General features: G+C 42.9%; 1 protein-coding gene across 1 annotated transcript in view; it reads left to right on the top strand.

The window, feature by feature from the left end:
- Positions 1–8,796, top strand: part of LONP2 (lon peptidase 2, peroxisomal) — an 84,574-nt gene extending 75,778 nt beyond the window's left edge. Inside the window, exons 13-15 of the mRNA XM_070388468.1 lie at positions 4,709–4,916; positions 5,354–5,544; positions 8,382–8,796. Of these exons, the coding sequence (XP_070244569.1) occupies positions 4,709–4,916; positions 5,354–5,544; positions 8,382–8,603 (621 nt within the window). The 3' untranslated portion in view covers positions 8,604–8,796. The remainder of the gene's footprint in view (positions 1–4,708; positions 4,917–5,353; positions 5,545–8,381) is intronic.
- The last annotated feature ends 5,594 nt before the right edge of the window (positions 8,797–14,390 follow it).

Genomic DNA, 14,390 nt, shown 5'->3' with positions numbered 1-14,390 from the left:
ATAAAAGATCTCCCTGCGTTATGAGCTTTTAAAAATGGGAGAGAGTGAAGCAGGTGCAGGCACCCTAGGCTTCCTTCTCCCTGACTGCTTCTCAGATCACCTCCTCAAAGCAGGCCTGGATCCAGATATGGAGGATTTAGGAGGGGCCCAGCTGTTGAATCTTACTGAGCTAGTCAGTTATGAGATTGTTATCAATAATGGTAAACTTGGTTATGATTACTTTTATTGATTATGTGAACCTCTTTGGGGTGAGATGAGAATCTTACTTTCATTATCATCATAGTGAAGCCAAGAGAAGCCTCCACATGATTAGATACACACATATACATATATGTATATATCTCCATATTGATATACATACAAATTAGATACATTATATAAATATTATACAATCCTGCAGTTCATACTCCCCTCCCCCCAAAAAAAACCAACATATGAAGAGTTCCTATATACCTCTGGGGATCGCTGTCTTAATCCCACAAATTGCAAATATGGTGACTCAGTCAGAAGAACACATAAATTTTAGGGTTTCCAGGATGCATTTGATTTTCAGTCTCAGAAAACCAGTCATCCAAGCCACGAGTCTGTTTGGTCCAGTCTGCTAATCCTGACAATCTGTCATCTGAGTGTTTGTGACTCCATTCATAATGATTATGAAAGCGTCCATGGTATATGAAAAGTCCTTATCCAGATGTCACTACCCTTAGAAAAAACAGTAATACAGAGAAGAGACTAGACATGGAGATTTTAAAAAGCATCCTGAATAGAAGGCAGGTGAATTCCAGGAGATTCCATCCACGTGCTTCCCTTGCAGACAGACACAATCAGCTGCTAGGAATAACCAGGGTATGTAAACATTGAGGAAATGCCCAGAGTCATGGTAGTAAACTCCTCCTCCACCCCTCTGATTCAGGCCTGCCGTGCCCCACACCCCCGTTAGACTGCACCGGTGCTGCGCTCGCCTGGCCCACCACCAGTCAGTTGTGCCAAGGAAAGGCCTTCCTTACTGGAAGCATCTGAAAGCGGCTGGCTCTCAGCAGCACTGGTGTCGGGCCAGACGGGGCTGTGTCACACTGCTTCCAGAGACTGACCCCAGGGCCCCTGCAAGCGAAACGCTGCCGAAACACATTTACAACTAGAAACATCAGATATTCCTCCAAAGACTTTACAGAAGTTGGCAGATGGAGAGCTGCTGTGGTGACAGCCCTGGCAGGAGCATAAAGTATGCTGTATGAGCTATAAAAGAAACTGTCGTGTGGTGTGACCATCACCACGGGGCAAACCTGTACACATACCACAGACGTCTGACAGCACAGGCTTTGCATTTAGTGAGGCGCTGTGCTTGTCTTTGGAGAGAAGGCCCACGATATTATCCTGTCTTGAGTCCTTGGCACATGCTGGCCTCTCTGCTGTGAAAAGGCATCCTGGCCTTTTTCTTCCCAGCAGACACCTGTCCCAGCACCCCAGACATGGGCCCTCGCCTCTGCAGGGCTCTCTGTAGACAAGCCCTGGCTAGATCCTCTTGTCGCACTCCCCGTGCTGGGGGATTAGTGACCCCTTATTCTTTGTGGTTAGGCAGGTAGTCTGTCATGGCCCTGAGGTTTTGGTTTGCTATCCCTGTGATCTGTGATGGAGCCTGGAGCCAGATGCTAGTAAAGCCCCGATGGATGAAGGAAAAATTTCATCCCTCCAATAGCCACAATAGTAACTAACCAGGTGTTAAAACTGCACATGTTGGTCTAGACTTGGAAGGGTCACAAAGAGTTGCGTGTATTTACTATTTCAGTCAAGTATCAATAAATATCACTATTGAGTTAATCAAGAGGAAAGAACAGTGAAGCCTGGTGGGCTGCCGTCTATGGGGTCGCAGAGTTGGACCCGACTGAAGCGATTTAGCAGCAGCAGCAGCAGATGATGCTCAAATGCTCCTTAAACACTGCTATCACTGAAGTGTTAGGAATGCAACTATACTTTATAAGACATATCATATCATTAACTTTATTAAATATTTTAAACATTTCCTCAGTTTGCATATTTACATGATTGATAGAATTGTTACAGAAGAAACTGACCGTTTCTTTGAACAAGCTTTAGTTAACAGATAAAGGAAACTGAAGCACCAGTTTGAAGGGAAAGTGAATGACAAATGAACTTGAGACACTCATGTTCCAGTTTGACATTTAAAGGGATAAATGTCCTAAGCATCAAGCTGAGGCCTGTCTTACCTAATATAATTGATGATTCTACAAACCATTAATGGCGTTAGAAACTGGTAGCAAAGCACCAATAGATACAGTTTTGAAATTATTGTCTTGAATCTCATTAGGGAATTCTATAAAATACAAATTGTTCTATACACAGTTTAAGATGGCTGGGAAACTGCATTCAGGAGCAAGAAAGAGCATATCTCTCATCTTTTAAATTCATATTTACTTCTACTCACTATTTCTGAGGGAAAAATACAGAGAAAATGGATGCTTGGTAGTTAAGAGAATTGTTTATTTCAGAACAGATGACTTTGAAGAGTATGACTCCAAGTTCTTGAGTTACAGGTTCTTTTTTTTTTTCCCCAATATATTATACTATATATATATGGTTTGGGCTTCATGGGGTCTCAATTGCTATACTCTTCATTGTGGTGGGTGGGCTTCTGTCTAGTTTAGGCTCGAGGGCCCAGTGGCGCCGCAGCATGTGGGGTCTTAGTTCCCCAACCAGGGATCGAACCTGTGTCCCCTGCACTGGAGGGCTGATTCCTAACCACTGGACCACCAGGGAAGCCCCTGGATTCCTGACTGTCTTAGATGAGTGTTACTAGCCTGGTGGCGAGATTCTCAGTTTGATAGCAACTCCTGCCTCAATTCCCCACCCCTGTATGTGGTTGAGTTACACAGATTTGTCACTAGTCCCGTTCTCAGGTTACTATTAGAACACTTGTCATCAAGCTAGAATACATGATTCTGAGCCTGCATGGTTTTGGTTTGGCCACATGTACTTATCTACCCTCCTGCCTTTCAGTGAACTACATACCAGTTACTTCTACCCAGAGCAGCACGACTCTCCAGTAAATGGAGCATGTTGGAAACTGGCTTGGCTTCTTGAAGCAATGTGATAATCAGCATGAATCCTACTCTTGATTCTTTGGGCACATTATTTTAACAAAATGAGTTTTGAGGATTCAGCTATTTTTAAAAGGGGGGAATTGTTCTTTTTATAGCTAACAGCTGTGCAGTATGGCTTTTTCTGTTAAATTAGCACAGGATTAAGTATATTGAGGATAATAGGGCTGGTTCGGGTCACTCAGCCCTAGAAAAGAGCCATGAAGTGAAAACAGGAACCCCTGGCAAGTTCCCACCCACTAGGTGTTGTTCAGGTATAGAGAATTGCTCTTATATTAGCAAGAACAAGCCTTGTGAACACTTGTGTAAATCGTTGTTTCTGTTTTCCTTAAATAGTACTGATCTTCTGCACATTGTCCTTTCGCATCTTTCTCCCTGAATAGATACAGAACAGGACAGATGCAAAGGTGGAATCCATGGTGCACAGCGTCAACTCAGCCATTACTGCAGCCTGGCCTTGCCAGTGTCTAACTTATCATCAGATATAAAATTTAAATTTAAATATAAAACCAACTTTGAAAGTAGGCTTTTATGTTCACTATTAAAAATAAATGCCCAATAGCTTCAAATGATTTCACACATCCATTTAAAATCAGGATTTTCAGCATCTAAGCCCCTTGGCAAAGGATGGAGCATCCCCCAACCAGCCCTTTAACCGGAAACTCATCCTATAGACTCTGCTGCACCTTAAAGAGAAGGTTACCTCTCAGTGGAAAAATCTCATGCTTGCATTAGTGCTGGGTGGATATATTGTGCCCATTTCCTCTAACATGCATAGCTTCTATAGGAAAAGAAATTTGAAGGCTCAGCGTGTGCAGTAAAAGTTAACATGATTGTTTTTCAACTGTTACTTTTTATATGTTTTCATAACTTGGATGTGCTAACCGATCTGGCTTGTAATCTCTGTTGAGTGACACGATGATGGCAGTGAGAGCTTATTCTCAACACTAGCGAGGGACTAAGCGGATTTGTTGATCTAATATAGATTGCTGTGTCTTGGATTTGTTCAGATTTATATGGACAGCTTCTGGGGATAAAAAAAAAAAGGACAGTGAGGCAGCATGGTGGGTCTCCAAGCACACAGAGGAGACCCAGCACTTTACAGTATCTCTGCAGCAATAAGGAAAAAGTAAAGATGAGTGGCGGAGAAGTACAGTCCAGGGGTTTTAATAAATATCTTCACGCTTGGCCTCTGGAGCTAACAGTTCTCAACAGCATGTTTAAAAAGAGGGTAGCAATTTCATGATTGCCTGAAATAAAGTTTGGCACCAAGTGTTTTTAAATATGCAGCCTAATAAAAATACTGAGGTAAATAAAATGATTGTGTTTGTTCCTTGAAAATTAGGGCATGTGGTGCTTAAGCATCGAAGTCATTCATACATACTTTAAGGTAAAACTGTTTCTGATAAATGCCAAACCTCCTGATTTGGCAGAAAGCCTGTGTGACTCCAAATTGAGGGCAGTAATAAGTTCTTTGAGGTGCAGCGTACGCTCAGGTCCTCTGAGGGGGAGCCTGCCTTTGTGATTAGGTCAGCCTGAAAAGCATTTGGCTCTTGTTGACCTTACTGTTCATTTTCCTTCCTTCTCCCGAGGTGTCTGAGCGTTTGAGTCAACCAGGAGTGGCTATCGGTTTGGCTTGGACTCCCTTAGGTGGGGAAATCATGTTCGTGGAGGCAAGTCGGATGGATGGCGAAGGCCAATTAACTCTGACCGGCCAACTGGGGAATGTCATGAAGGAGTCTGCCCACCTCGCTATCAGCTGGCTCCGCAGCAATGCCAAGAAATACCATCTGACCAATGGTGAGTGGCCCGCCCCAGGGTGGGGGCAGGGGTGGGGGGCGTGCTCAAAGCTGTGGGTAAAGAAGAGCCTTGGGATCATGACCCAGGAGGTATCCCCCAGTTCTGAAACAGAGATAAAGGAGAGCTTTAAGTGACCACTTACACCTTAAAGCACAGACCTTTGCTTTTGAACTGCAGTGGAAGTTCTAGTTCCCAGCTGAGGACTGTTTGACTGGAACCTGAGCTGGAAACTGATTCCAAGAGTTTGTTTTGATTTTCCTTCTACTTGGAATAGAATGAAGCTGTTCTTCCACACCCCCACTTATACTGCCCACTAATATTTTGAAGGATGTATTTACCCCAAACATTCATTTTTATCTCTTTGATTTTCTTTTTTCAGAGAAAGAGAAAACCGGTTTAATTTTTCTACATCAAAATCTTTTTTCCCTTTCTTAAAGCTTCTGGAAGTTTTGATCTTCTTGAGAACACAGACATCCATCTGCACTTCCCAGCTGGAGCTGTCACAAAAGATGGACCATCTGCTGGAGTCACCATAGCAACCTGTCTCGCCTCACTTTTCAGTGGGCGGCTGGTGCGTTCAGATGTAGCCATGACTGGTGAAATCACACTGCGAGGTCTTGTTCTTCCAGTAAGTATGAAAAAGCCTGTTTATATGGTTTTTAAATTTTTTAACTTAAAATTTTTATTAATAGTATTTTAAAATCTAAATTAATAGTGGTTTGCCATCTTCCTATGAATGGCTTAGTTTTAAATACATATTTTTTATATCTGCAGTTCAGATTTTAACATTTTGATCAAATAAAGGAAAAACTGACGATTTTCCCCATGTTTTCCCTTCCACTAAAAAAGAAAACTTGCTGACAGGAAAAAATACCAGTCTGGTTACCAGAAATATTAGCTGTTTAGACGAAGATTTGAGGCTTTGTTCTAGTTAATGAATTGTTAAATACATAGTGTATGTGTGAAGTAGGATGGTGCCTGCGTGTTTTATTTTGGCTGTCGCGCGTCTCCACTGCAGCGCCTGGGCTGCCCTTGTTGTGGAGTGTGGGGAGTGCGTGGGCTTCACAGTTGTGGCGGCAAGCTTAGTCACCTCACGTGGCGTGTGGGATCTCAGGTCCCTGACCAGGGATCAAACCTGTGTCCCCTGCGTTGGAAGGCTGATTCTTAACCACTAGACCACCAGGGCAGTCCTGAACGGTAGCTGTTCTTAAACTTTAAGCCCAGTTCTCACCTTTTGAAATTCCTGTGAGCCCTCCTATCCTCCTATAGATAACTTAGATTACTGTAATTGATAGATTGATAGAAAACTTTATAGAAAAGAAGTAGTACAAGATGGAAGTTTGTAGTAGAGACTAACCATTCTTAATTGCTAAATGTTGAAAAAGTTCTGTACATACCAGGCTTTGGGGCTCCAGCCTATATGGTAACTACTTATAAAAACACTGAAAAACGCATAAACCTTGAGAGATCATTTAGAGGTTTAAGTCATTAGGTAGCAGTACCAGTCTACATTAAAGTTTTGGCAGGTTTGATAGCAAACTGAGAAAAAAAGAAATGTTCTTTATTCTGAGAACACCTCTGCTTTAATGAAGTAATGGTGGAAGTAGGTCATAGAATCACCAATTAAGATCACTAAAAATGCTCTCAGTTCTCTGGGTTTTTAAACTTAATTCAACCAGGAAGTCATATCCTAAACTGTATTTATGTTCTATACTCAAAAGGAATGTTGATCTCTTTTCTTCACATTGCCCCAAAACTATTGCATTTCTAGTGACTTGGTGGTTAACACTAGCTGTACTACTAAAAGGAAATGAGCAAGTGCTTTACTAACCATAAACTCTTTCGTTTCCTAGTTCAAAACGGTAAGCTAAGTGAAGGAATAAATTTTAATGGTCAAAAATGAGTGGGGAGCCATCAATCAGTGGGGAACTTCTTCTAGAAGTTGAGTCAACTTCTAGAAGATAGAAGTATCCCAACTGATGTAACAGGATTGGAGGTAGAGACATTCTTCCCAGCAGGAACCTGGTGAAAAGCACTGGCTCAGAGCCAGAAGGTTCAGACCAGAACAGGAAAAGGATGGGAAACAAAAACCAGGGCATTCATTGAGATCTCCACAGAACAAGCAGCTCTCTGCTAGGTCCCCTGACTCAGAGCACATCGCACCAGGTAAAGGCTTTCCCACCCCGGGGGAGGACAGCCACAGCAGCTCTGAGGAAGTCTTCAGTTTTAAATTATTACATGAGACATGGAGAAAAGCAGCAGCACTTAAGAAAAAGACCTGCCAAGCCTAGAGAAAACATAATTCAAGAACAGAGGCTAAGACAAAGCTCTTGAATTTAAAAGGATGGTTTTAGGAATTGCTCAAAGAAGCATTCAGAAAAAAATAGAAAAAAACAATCTGACAGACCCAGCATCTAACTAGACTGAGAAAATGGAGTAGAACAAATGGTCAAGGAAATAACAGGGCATTTCCTAGAATTGAAGGCTGTGTTCACTTTGAAAGGACCAACTCAGAAAAAGGGTTGCATCTTCATGACTTTCCAGTCACCAAGGACAAAGCTTACTCACTGATGACACTAGATATACAGCACCTTTAAGACCCTGAGAGAAAATGATTTTAATCAAGTCTTGTATACACAGCCTTACTGTCAGTTACGTGTGAACGCAGAATAGACATTGCCATACGTTCAGGGACTCAGTTCATCTCACACTCTCTCTGACGAAGGAACCTTGAAAGTGTAGTTCAGCAGCATAAAGAAAAAGCCTGGAAGGAGAGTGACAGGTAGGATGGCAGAAGTGCAGCAGGTGGGGATGGCGTCCAAGGGCTGTCTCCAGGGGTTACCTATATGTGGTGCCTATTGCTGCAGACACACCACCCCAAAACAACAGTTACTCTTAGTTTCTGGGGGGCAGAATTCAGGAGAGGCTTAGTAGGGCTCTTCTGGCCCAGGGACTCTCACTGTGTGGTCACTATACTAGCCCGGTGTGTCATCCGAAAGTTGACTGGAGCGGGGGGATCTGCTTCTGTCGTGGTTCACTCATGACTGCAGATTGGCCCTGGTCGGCAGGAGGCCCCGGGTCCTCACTTTAGAGCCTCTGCCTAGACAGCTGGGGTGACCTCAGACACCTGAGCTACCTATAAACAAGGTTCTGATGTGAGTACAGAAAGGAATAGAAATAGAAAAGGGAATCATGGACAGAAGAGGGGCTCATACCTGTCAAAAATTAAGAATTTTCAAAAAAAAAGTTTAGAATTTTCCATTAATAGGATTTAGTATGGTGCTAATTGAAATGTAGACAATATACTATTAACCTTTTTAGTGGCTTTCTCAGCTCAAGCTCTAAGGAAATGGAAGGTGATTTGGATGTTTTAAAATAGCAATGAAAGAAAGATGGGTCGGGGTTTATCTCAAGGCCTGAGGATGATCATAAATGAGCCTTACTAGCATTCTTCTCTCTTTACAGGTGGGTGGAATTAAAGACAAGGCGCTGGCAGCGCACAGAGCGGGATTGAAGCGCGTCATTATCCCCCAGAGGAATGAGAAAGACCTTGAAGAAATCCCAGCCAACGTCCGGCAGGATTTAAGTTTCATCACAGCAAGCTGCCTGGATGAAGTTCTTAATGCAGCTTTTGACGGTGGCTTTACTGTCAAGGCCAGACCTGGTCTCCTAAATAGCAAATTGTAGCCCAGATCGCAACAGAATTTTAAGTTACAAAGTGCCAAAAGGTACTGACATGATTTTATTCACACCAATAGGGGTAAAGCAGAATGTCCCTGATTTGTGAATGTAATCACAGCAGTAACAAGCCTCACTCAAGTGGTGGCTAGTGTTTATTACAGAAATGTTAATTTAATAAATTGATTAAATTGGACTTGAACTCTTGTCTTGCATGGGCTCATTACTGTCCCTGGCAAGTTACGGAACAGTGGTTTTCTTGCGGTTCCAAACAGAAGCCTCTGTATTACCTGAGAACTTGTTAGAAATGTGAACTCTCAAAACCCATCAGCAGACCTTCTGAATCAAACTCGGGGGATAGGAGCCAATCTGTACTAAGCCAGCAGGTGATTCTGGCGTATAGTCAAGGTCAGGAACCACTGGGATAGACCATTACCTTAGCAGATGCACCTATGGACTTTAGTGAACCCTCAAGCAATCAGAAGGGGAACTGAGCAAAGGTGAGACTGTAGCCAGCTGTTGGTCTTTGTGGAGCGTATTCAAGTGAAGCAAGCTCTGACGAGGTCTGCACATCCCAATATAGGCCCCTTCCTTGCTGAGGGGAGTAACAGAGTGGCCTGTGTTGGCTCACATGACAAACACACCACCCCTGAATGTCTGTGATCTTAGGAAAAAGATCCAGAAGGAGGCAGCCGTCCATCCGGGGATGGTCGCTATGCTTGGTGTCCTGACTCCTGCCACCTCCCCTTCTGTTCCTTGTTTGCCCGTGCCAGTGCCCAGTCCTGGCAGACTTGTCTTCTCCTGTGACTCAGTCCAGGATATGGGTCTTTTGAGATACCGGTCTTGGACTGAGTCATGGGAGAAGACAAGTCACTGGAGGAAGCCTACCAGCAGTGGGCACTGGCACGGGCAAACAAGGAAAACAAGGGGAGGTGGCAGGAGTCACGAAAAGACAGGCAGGAGATACTGGAAAAGGCCCTGATGCTGGGAAAGGCTGAAGGCGGGAGGAGAAGGGGACCACAGAGGATGAGACGGTTGGATGGCATCACTGACTGGATGGACAGGAGTTAGAGCAAGGTCCTGGATTTGGTGATGGGCAGGGAAGCCTGGCATGCTGCAGTCCATGGGGTCTCAAAGAGTTGGACGAGACTGAGCGACTGAACTGAACTGAGGATATGGGTAACTTCTATGTACTAGTATTTGAACTTTCTGTATCTTAGTTTTCCTTACCTTTAAAATGCAAATAATTGTACTCATCAGTCTTACTGTAAAGATAGTTACAATGCAACATAAGATAATGTTGAGCAATTTCTAACCATCATTCTAGCCAGTAATGGATTTTAGAATCTTATTATTACAAAATATAACAACAGACTTGTAAAGATACTTTGAAATAACTTGGATAAGAATGTGTTAGTTGCTCAGTCGTGTCCAACTCTTTGCAACTCCATGGACTGTAGCCCACCAGGTTCCTCTGTCCATGGGATTCTCCAGGCAAGAATACTGGAGTGAGTTGCCATTCCCTTCTCCAGGGGATCGTCCTGACTCAGGAATCGAACTCCTTTCTCCTGCATTGCAGGCAGATTCTTTACCATCTGAGCCACTAGGGAAGCCCTAGATAAGAATAAGGTGTACAAATTACCCAAATACTGTGCTCAGACCTGGTAATAAAAATCTGAAGGTGTTCTGAGAAGACAAGTCCAGATCTGGGACTATGGCCAGGGGTAGCAGATACCAGGAATTCTGAAAACATTTCACTGACTATCTTGTCACTACTATGAATGTATTATTTCTGCTCAGTCATCTTACAAGGCAGGAAAAGAAACTATGTTAATTTGTTTTCGGCAACCAAAGGGAGTTAATCCATACCCACGTTGCTCTGCCTGGTCCACCCAGCAGTGCCACACAGCACACTTCACAGAGTGGGAGTTCTCTGTATTCTTCCTCACAGGTTCTGAGCATGCGCCTTTGTGCTGGTCCTGTAACAGCAGCAGGGCCTCTGCCATGCCCTCTGACTTTGAGCATGCCTTTCCTTACTCAAGGAGCTGACCAAGAAAATCTGTACGTGTATGAAACGATCAGTATGACCTTCCATTTCTCTTGCATCGTTTTCGGTTTGTTGTGTTAAATCTAAGCTTTTACTGTTTAAAAATTAATGGCAAAATTATTTACCATTTTAACTTAAAAGTGTATATGGGGTTATTAATTACACTACTGTACAATCATCACCACTGTTATCCAAAACTTTTTCATCATCTTAAACTGAAACTCTGTGTCCATTAAAAAAGTAACTTCACATCCCTTCATTCCTCAGGCCCTGGTAACCACTATTTTGTCTCTGAATTTGCCTATTCTAAGTACCTAATGTATGGCATCTGGTCCCATCACTTCATGGCAAATAGATGGGGAAACAGTGGAAACAGTGTCAGACTTTATTTTTGGGGGCTCCAAAATCACTGCAGATGGTGACTGCAGCCATGAAACTAAAAGATGCTTACTCCTTGGAAGAAAAGTTATGACCAACCTAGATAGCATATGGAAAAGCAGAGACATTACTTTGCCAACAAAGGTCCGTCTAGTCAAGGCCATGGTTTTTCCAGTGGTCATGTATGGATGTGAGAGTTAGACTGTGAAGAAAACTGAGCGCTGAAGAATTGATGCTTTTGAAGTGTGGTGTTGGAGAAGACTCTTGAGAGTCCCTTGGGCTGCAAGGAGATCCAACCAGTCCATCCTAAAAGAGATCAGTCCTGGGTGTTCTTTGGCAGGAATGATGCTAAAGCTGAAACTCCCATACTTTGGCCACCTCATGCGAAGAGTTGACTCATTGGAAAAGATTCTGATGCTGGGAGGGATTGGGGGCAGGAGGAGAAGGGGACCACAGAGGATAAGATGGCTGGATGGCATCACAGACTCGATGGACCTGAGTTTGAGTGAACTCCGGGAGTTGGTGATGGACAGGGAGGCCTGGTGTGCTGCGATTCATGGGGTCGCAAAGAGTCGGACACGACTGAGCGACTGAACTGAACTGAACTGAACTGAATGTAAGTGGAATCATATAATAAATATCTACTCTTTTGTGTCTGACGTATTTCACTTAGCATGTTATCAGTGTTTATCCATGCTGTAGCATGTATCAGAATTTCATATCTTTAAGACTGAATAATATTCCATTGTTGGACATGCCACATTTTATCCATTCATCTTTTTTCTGCCTCTAGGCTGTTGTGCTATGAACGGGTGTACACAGCACTTCTCTGTTTTACGTTCTTTTGGAAAGATGTTTGAGGAACCCAACCCATGTTTCCCACCACAGCTGCATCATTTGACATCCCCACCAGCAACACACAAAGATTCTTATTTCTCTATATCTTGCCAGCACTTTTTTCATTATTTTGTCAGAATTATTTTTGGTTGCACTGGGTCTTCTTCGCTGTGCTCAGGCTTCGTCCAGTTGCAGTGTGCTGGCTTCTCACTGCAGTGGCTTCTCTTGTGAAGCACAGGCTCTAAGTGCACAGGCTTCAGTAGTTACGGCACAGGCTTAGCTGCTCCACAGCATGTGGAATCTTCTCGGACCAGGGATCGAACCCTGCATTGGCAGGCAGATTCTTACCTGTTGTACCACCAGGGAAGTCCTATTTTCATTATTGGTAATGACCATCCTGAGGATATGAAGAAGCATCTCATGGTTTTCATTTACATTTCCCTAGTGACCAACATTTTTTCTTTCTAGTGATATTTGTGCTTCCCATAGATCCCTTATGTCAGCTGGGTTTTTGAGAACTGCTAACTTAAATTCCAGTTCAGCAGGCCTATAGGCAAGGGCTTGTTAATCAAGGTACTTATCCAGCGCTCTCATGCTTTTTATGCATAGGCTTTTAAAATTTTCGAGTATGAAAACTATATAAAACTTTTAAGTGCCTTGGAAACCAAGAAATTTTATACTGCTTGAGGCACACATGCTTTTTACTTTGCGCCTTCTTTGACTGCAAACCATGTCAGACATCTTTAGTGGTTTTAATCACCTATATGCAAATACAGTGGAAGATGCCATCACAGTAAGTGATCCTTTTTAACATTTATTTACACATCATTGGAAGACCCTGATGCTGGGAAAGATTGAAGGCAGAAGGAGAAGAAGGCGACAGGATCAGATGGTTAGATGGCATCACAGATTCAATGGACATGAACTTGGGCAAAAAAAAAAAAAAAAAAAATGGTGAGCCTGGTGAGCTTCAGTCCACAGTCATGAAGAGTTGGACATGAGCTGGCAACTGAACAACACACATCTTGGACCACAGTTAAGGTCTTCTGATTATGTGAGTAGTATTTAAAGGATATTAAACATATCTGAATTTCTCTAAATCAGATCAGATCAGATCAGTCGCTCAGTCATGTCCGACTCTGTGACCCCATGAATTGCAGCACACCAGGCCTCCCTGTCCATCACCAACTCCCAGAGTTCACTCAGACTCACGTCCACTGAGTCGGTGATGCCATCCAGCCATCTCATCCTCTGTCGTCCCCTTCTCCTGCCCCCAATCCCTCCCAGCATCAGAGTCCTTTTCAATGAGTCAACTCTTCGCACGAGGTGGCCAAAGTACTGGAGTTAACATATCTGAATTTCTCTAAATAAGGGGAGGTAAAAAAATTAAGGTTTCTTTCCTTTTCTTCCCTTGACATTAGTCAAGATTTGCTTTCTAAGCTGTAGTACATATTCGTAATGGAGTATTAGCCATTAAAAAGAATACATTTGAATCAGTTCTAATGAGGTGGATGAAACTGGAGCCTATTATACAGAGTGAAGTAAGCCAGAAAGAAAACCACCAATACAGTATAATAAAGCATATATATGGAATTTAGAAAGATGGTAACGATAACCCTGTATGCGAGACAGCAAAAGAGACACAGATGTATAGAACATCTTTTGGACTCTGTGGGAGAGGGTGAGGGTGGGATGATTTGGGAGAATGGCATTGACACATGTATAACATCATATATGAAACGAATTGCCAGTCCAGGTTCGATGCATGAGACAGGATGCTCGGGGCTGGTGCACTGGCGTGACCCAGACGGATGGTATGGGGAGGGAGGTGGGAGCGGGGTTCAGGATGGGGAACACATGTACACCCGTGGTGGATTCATGTCAATGTATGGCAAAACCAATACAATATTGTAATTAGCCACAAATTATATATTAAAAAAAGATTTGCTTTCTAGTCAAAGTACAGACCATCTTCACAAGAATGGAGCTGTAAATTCATTTCCATTTCCAGTGCCATCTGAGTTGTGGAGGCTGCTTGAAATGCAGAGGTTTTCTGCTTCCTGTCATCTCAACACAGTGACCCAGTGACGACTACCATCAGGAGCTCCCTGGACTAGGTGACTGGCGCACATTTAAACCTTATCAAAGTCTACCATGTTGTGAGGTAACCGACTGCTGAGGGTAGAGTAGGCTATTTTTTTTCACTGACCACTGAAATGAGAAAAACCTTCCTATAATTAAGGGACTTGACACTAAGCCACAAAGAATGTTAATTTTGCCAATTCTCCTTCCAAATCTGTATCTGGGACTATTAGATGTAAAAAAAAAAAAAAAAAATTTTTAAATTAAGTGAACTTGTTCAAGCTCATCTTATTTTGGCAAAAATGAGTTGTATTTTAGTGCCCATCTTCATGAAAATTTTATCCAGCCACTTAAAATGTCAAGACTACAAAGTTTTATAGTCATGATCCAATTTGATGATTTATGATCCAATCCTATGCTTTTTTGCTTTAATAACACTTAGTTGATACAGC

This window comes from Bos mutus, chromosome 18 (genome assembly GCF_027580195.1).
Source record: "Bos mutus isolate GX-2022 chromosome 18, NWIPB_WYAK_1.1, whole genome shotgun sequence".
Taxonomy (NCBI): Eukaryota; Metazoa; Chordata; class Mammalia; order Artiodactyla; family Bovidae; genus Bos; species Bos mutus.
The sequence above is the reverse complement of the archived record's forward strand: the minus strand, read 5'-3'. Positions and strand labels throughout refer to the sequence as shown.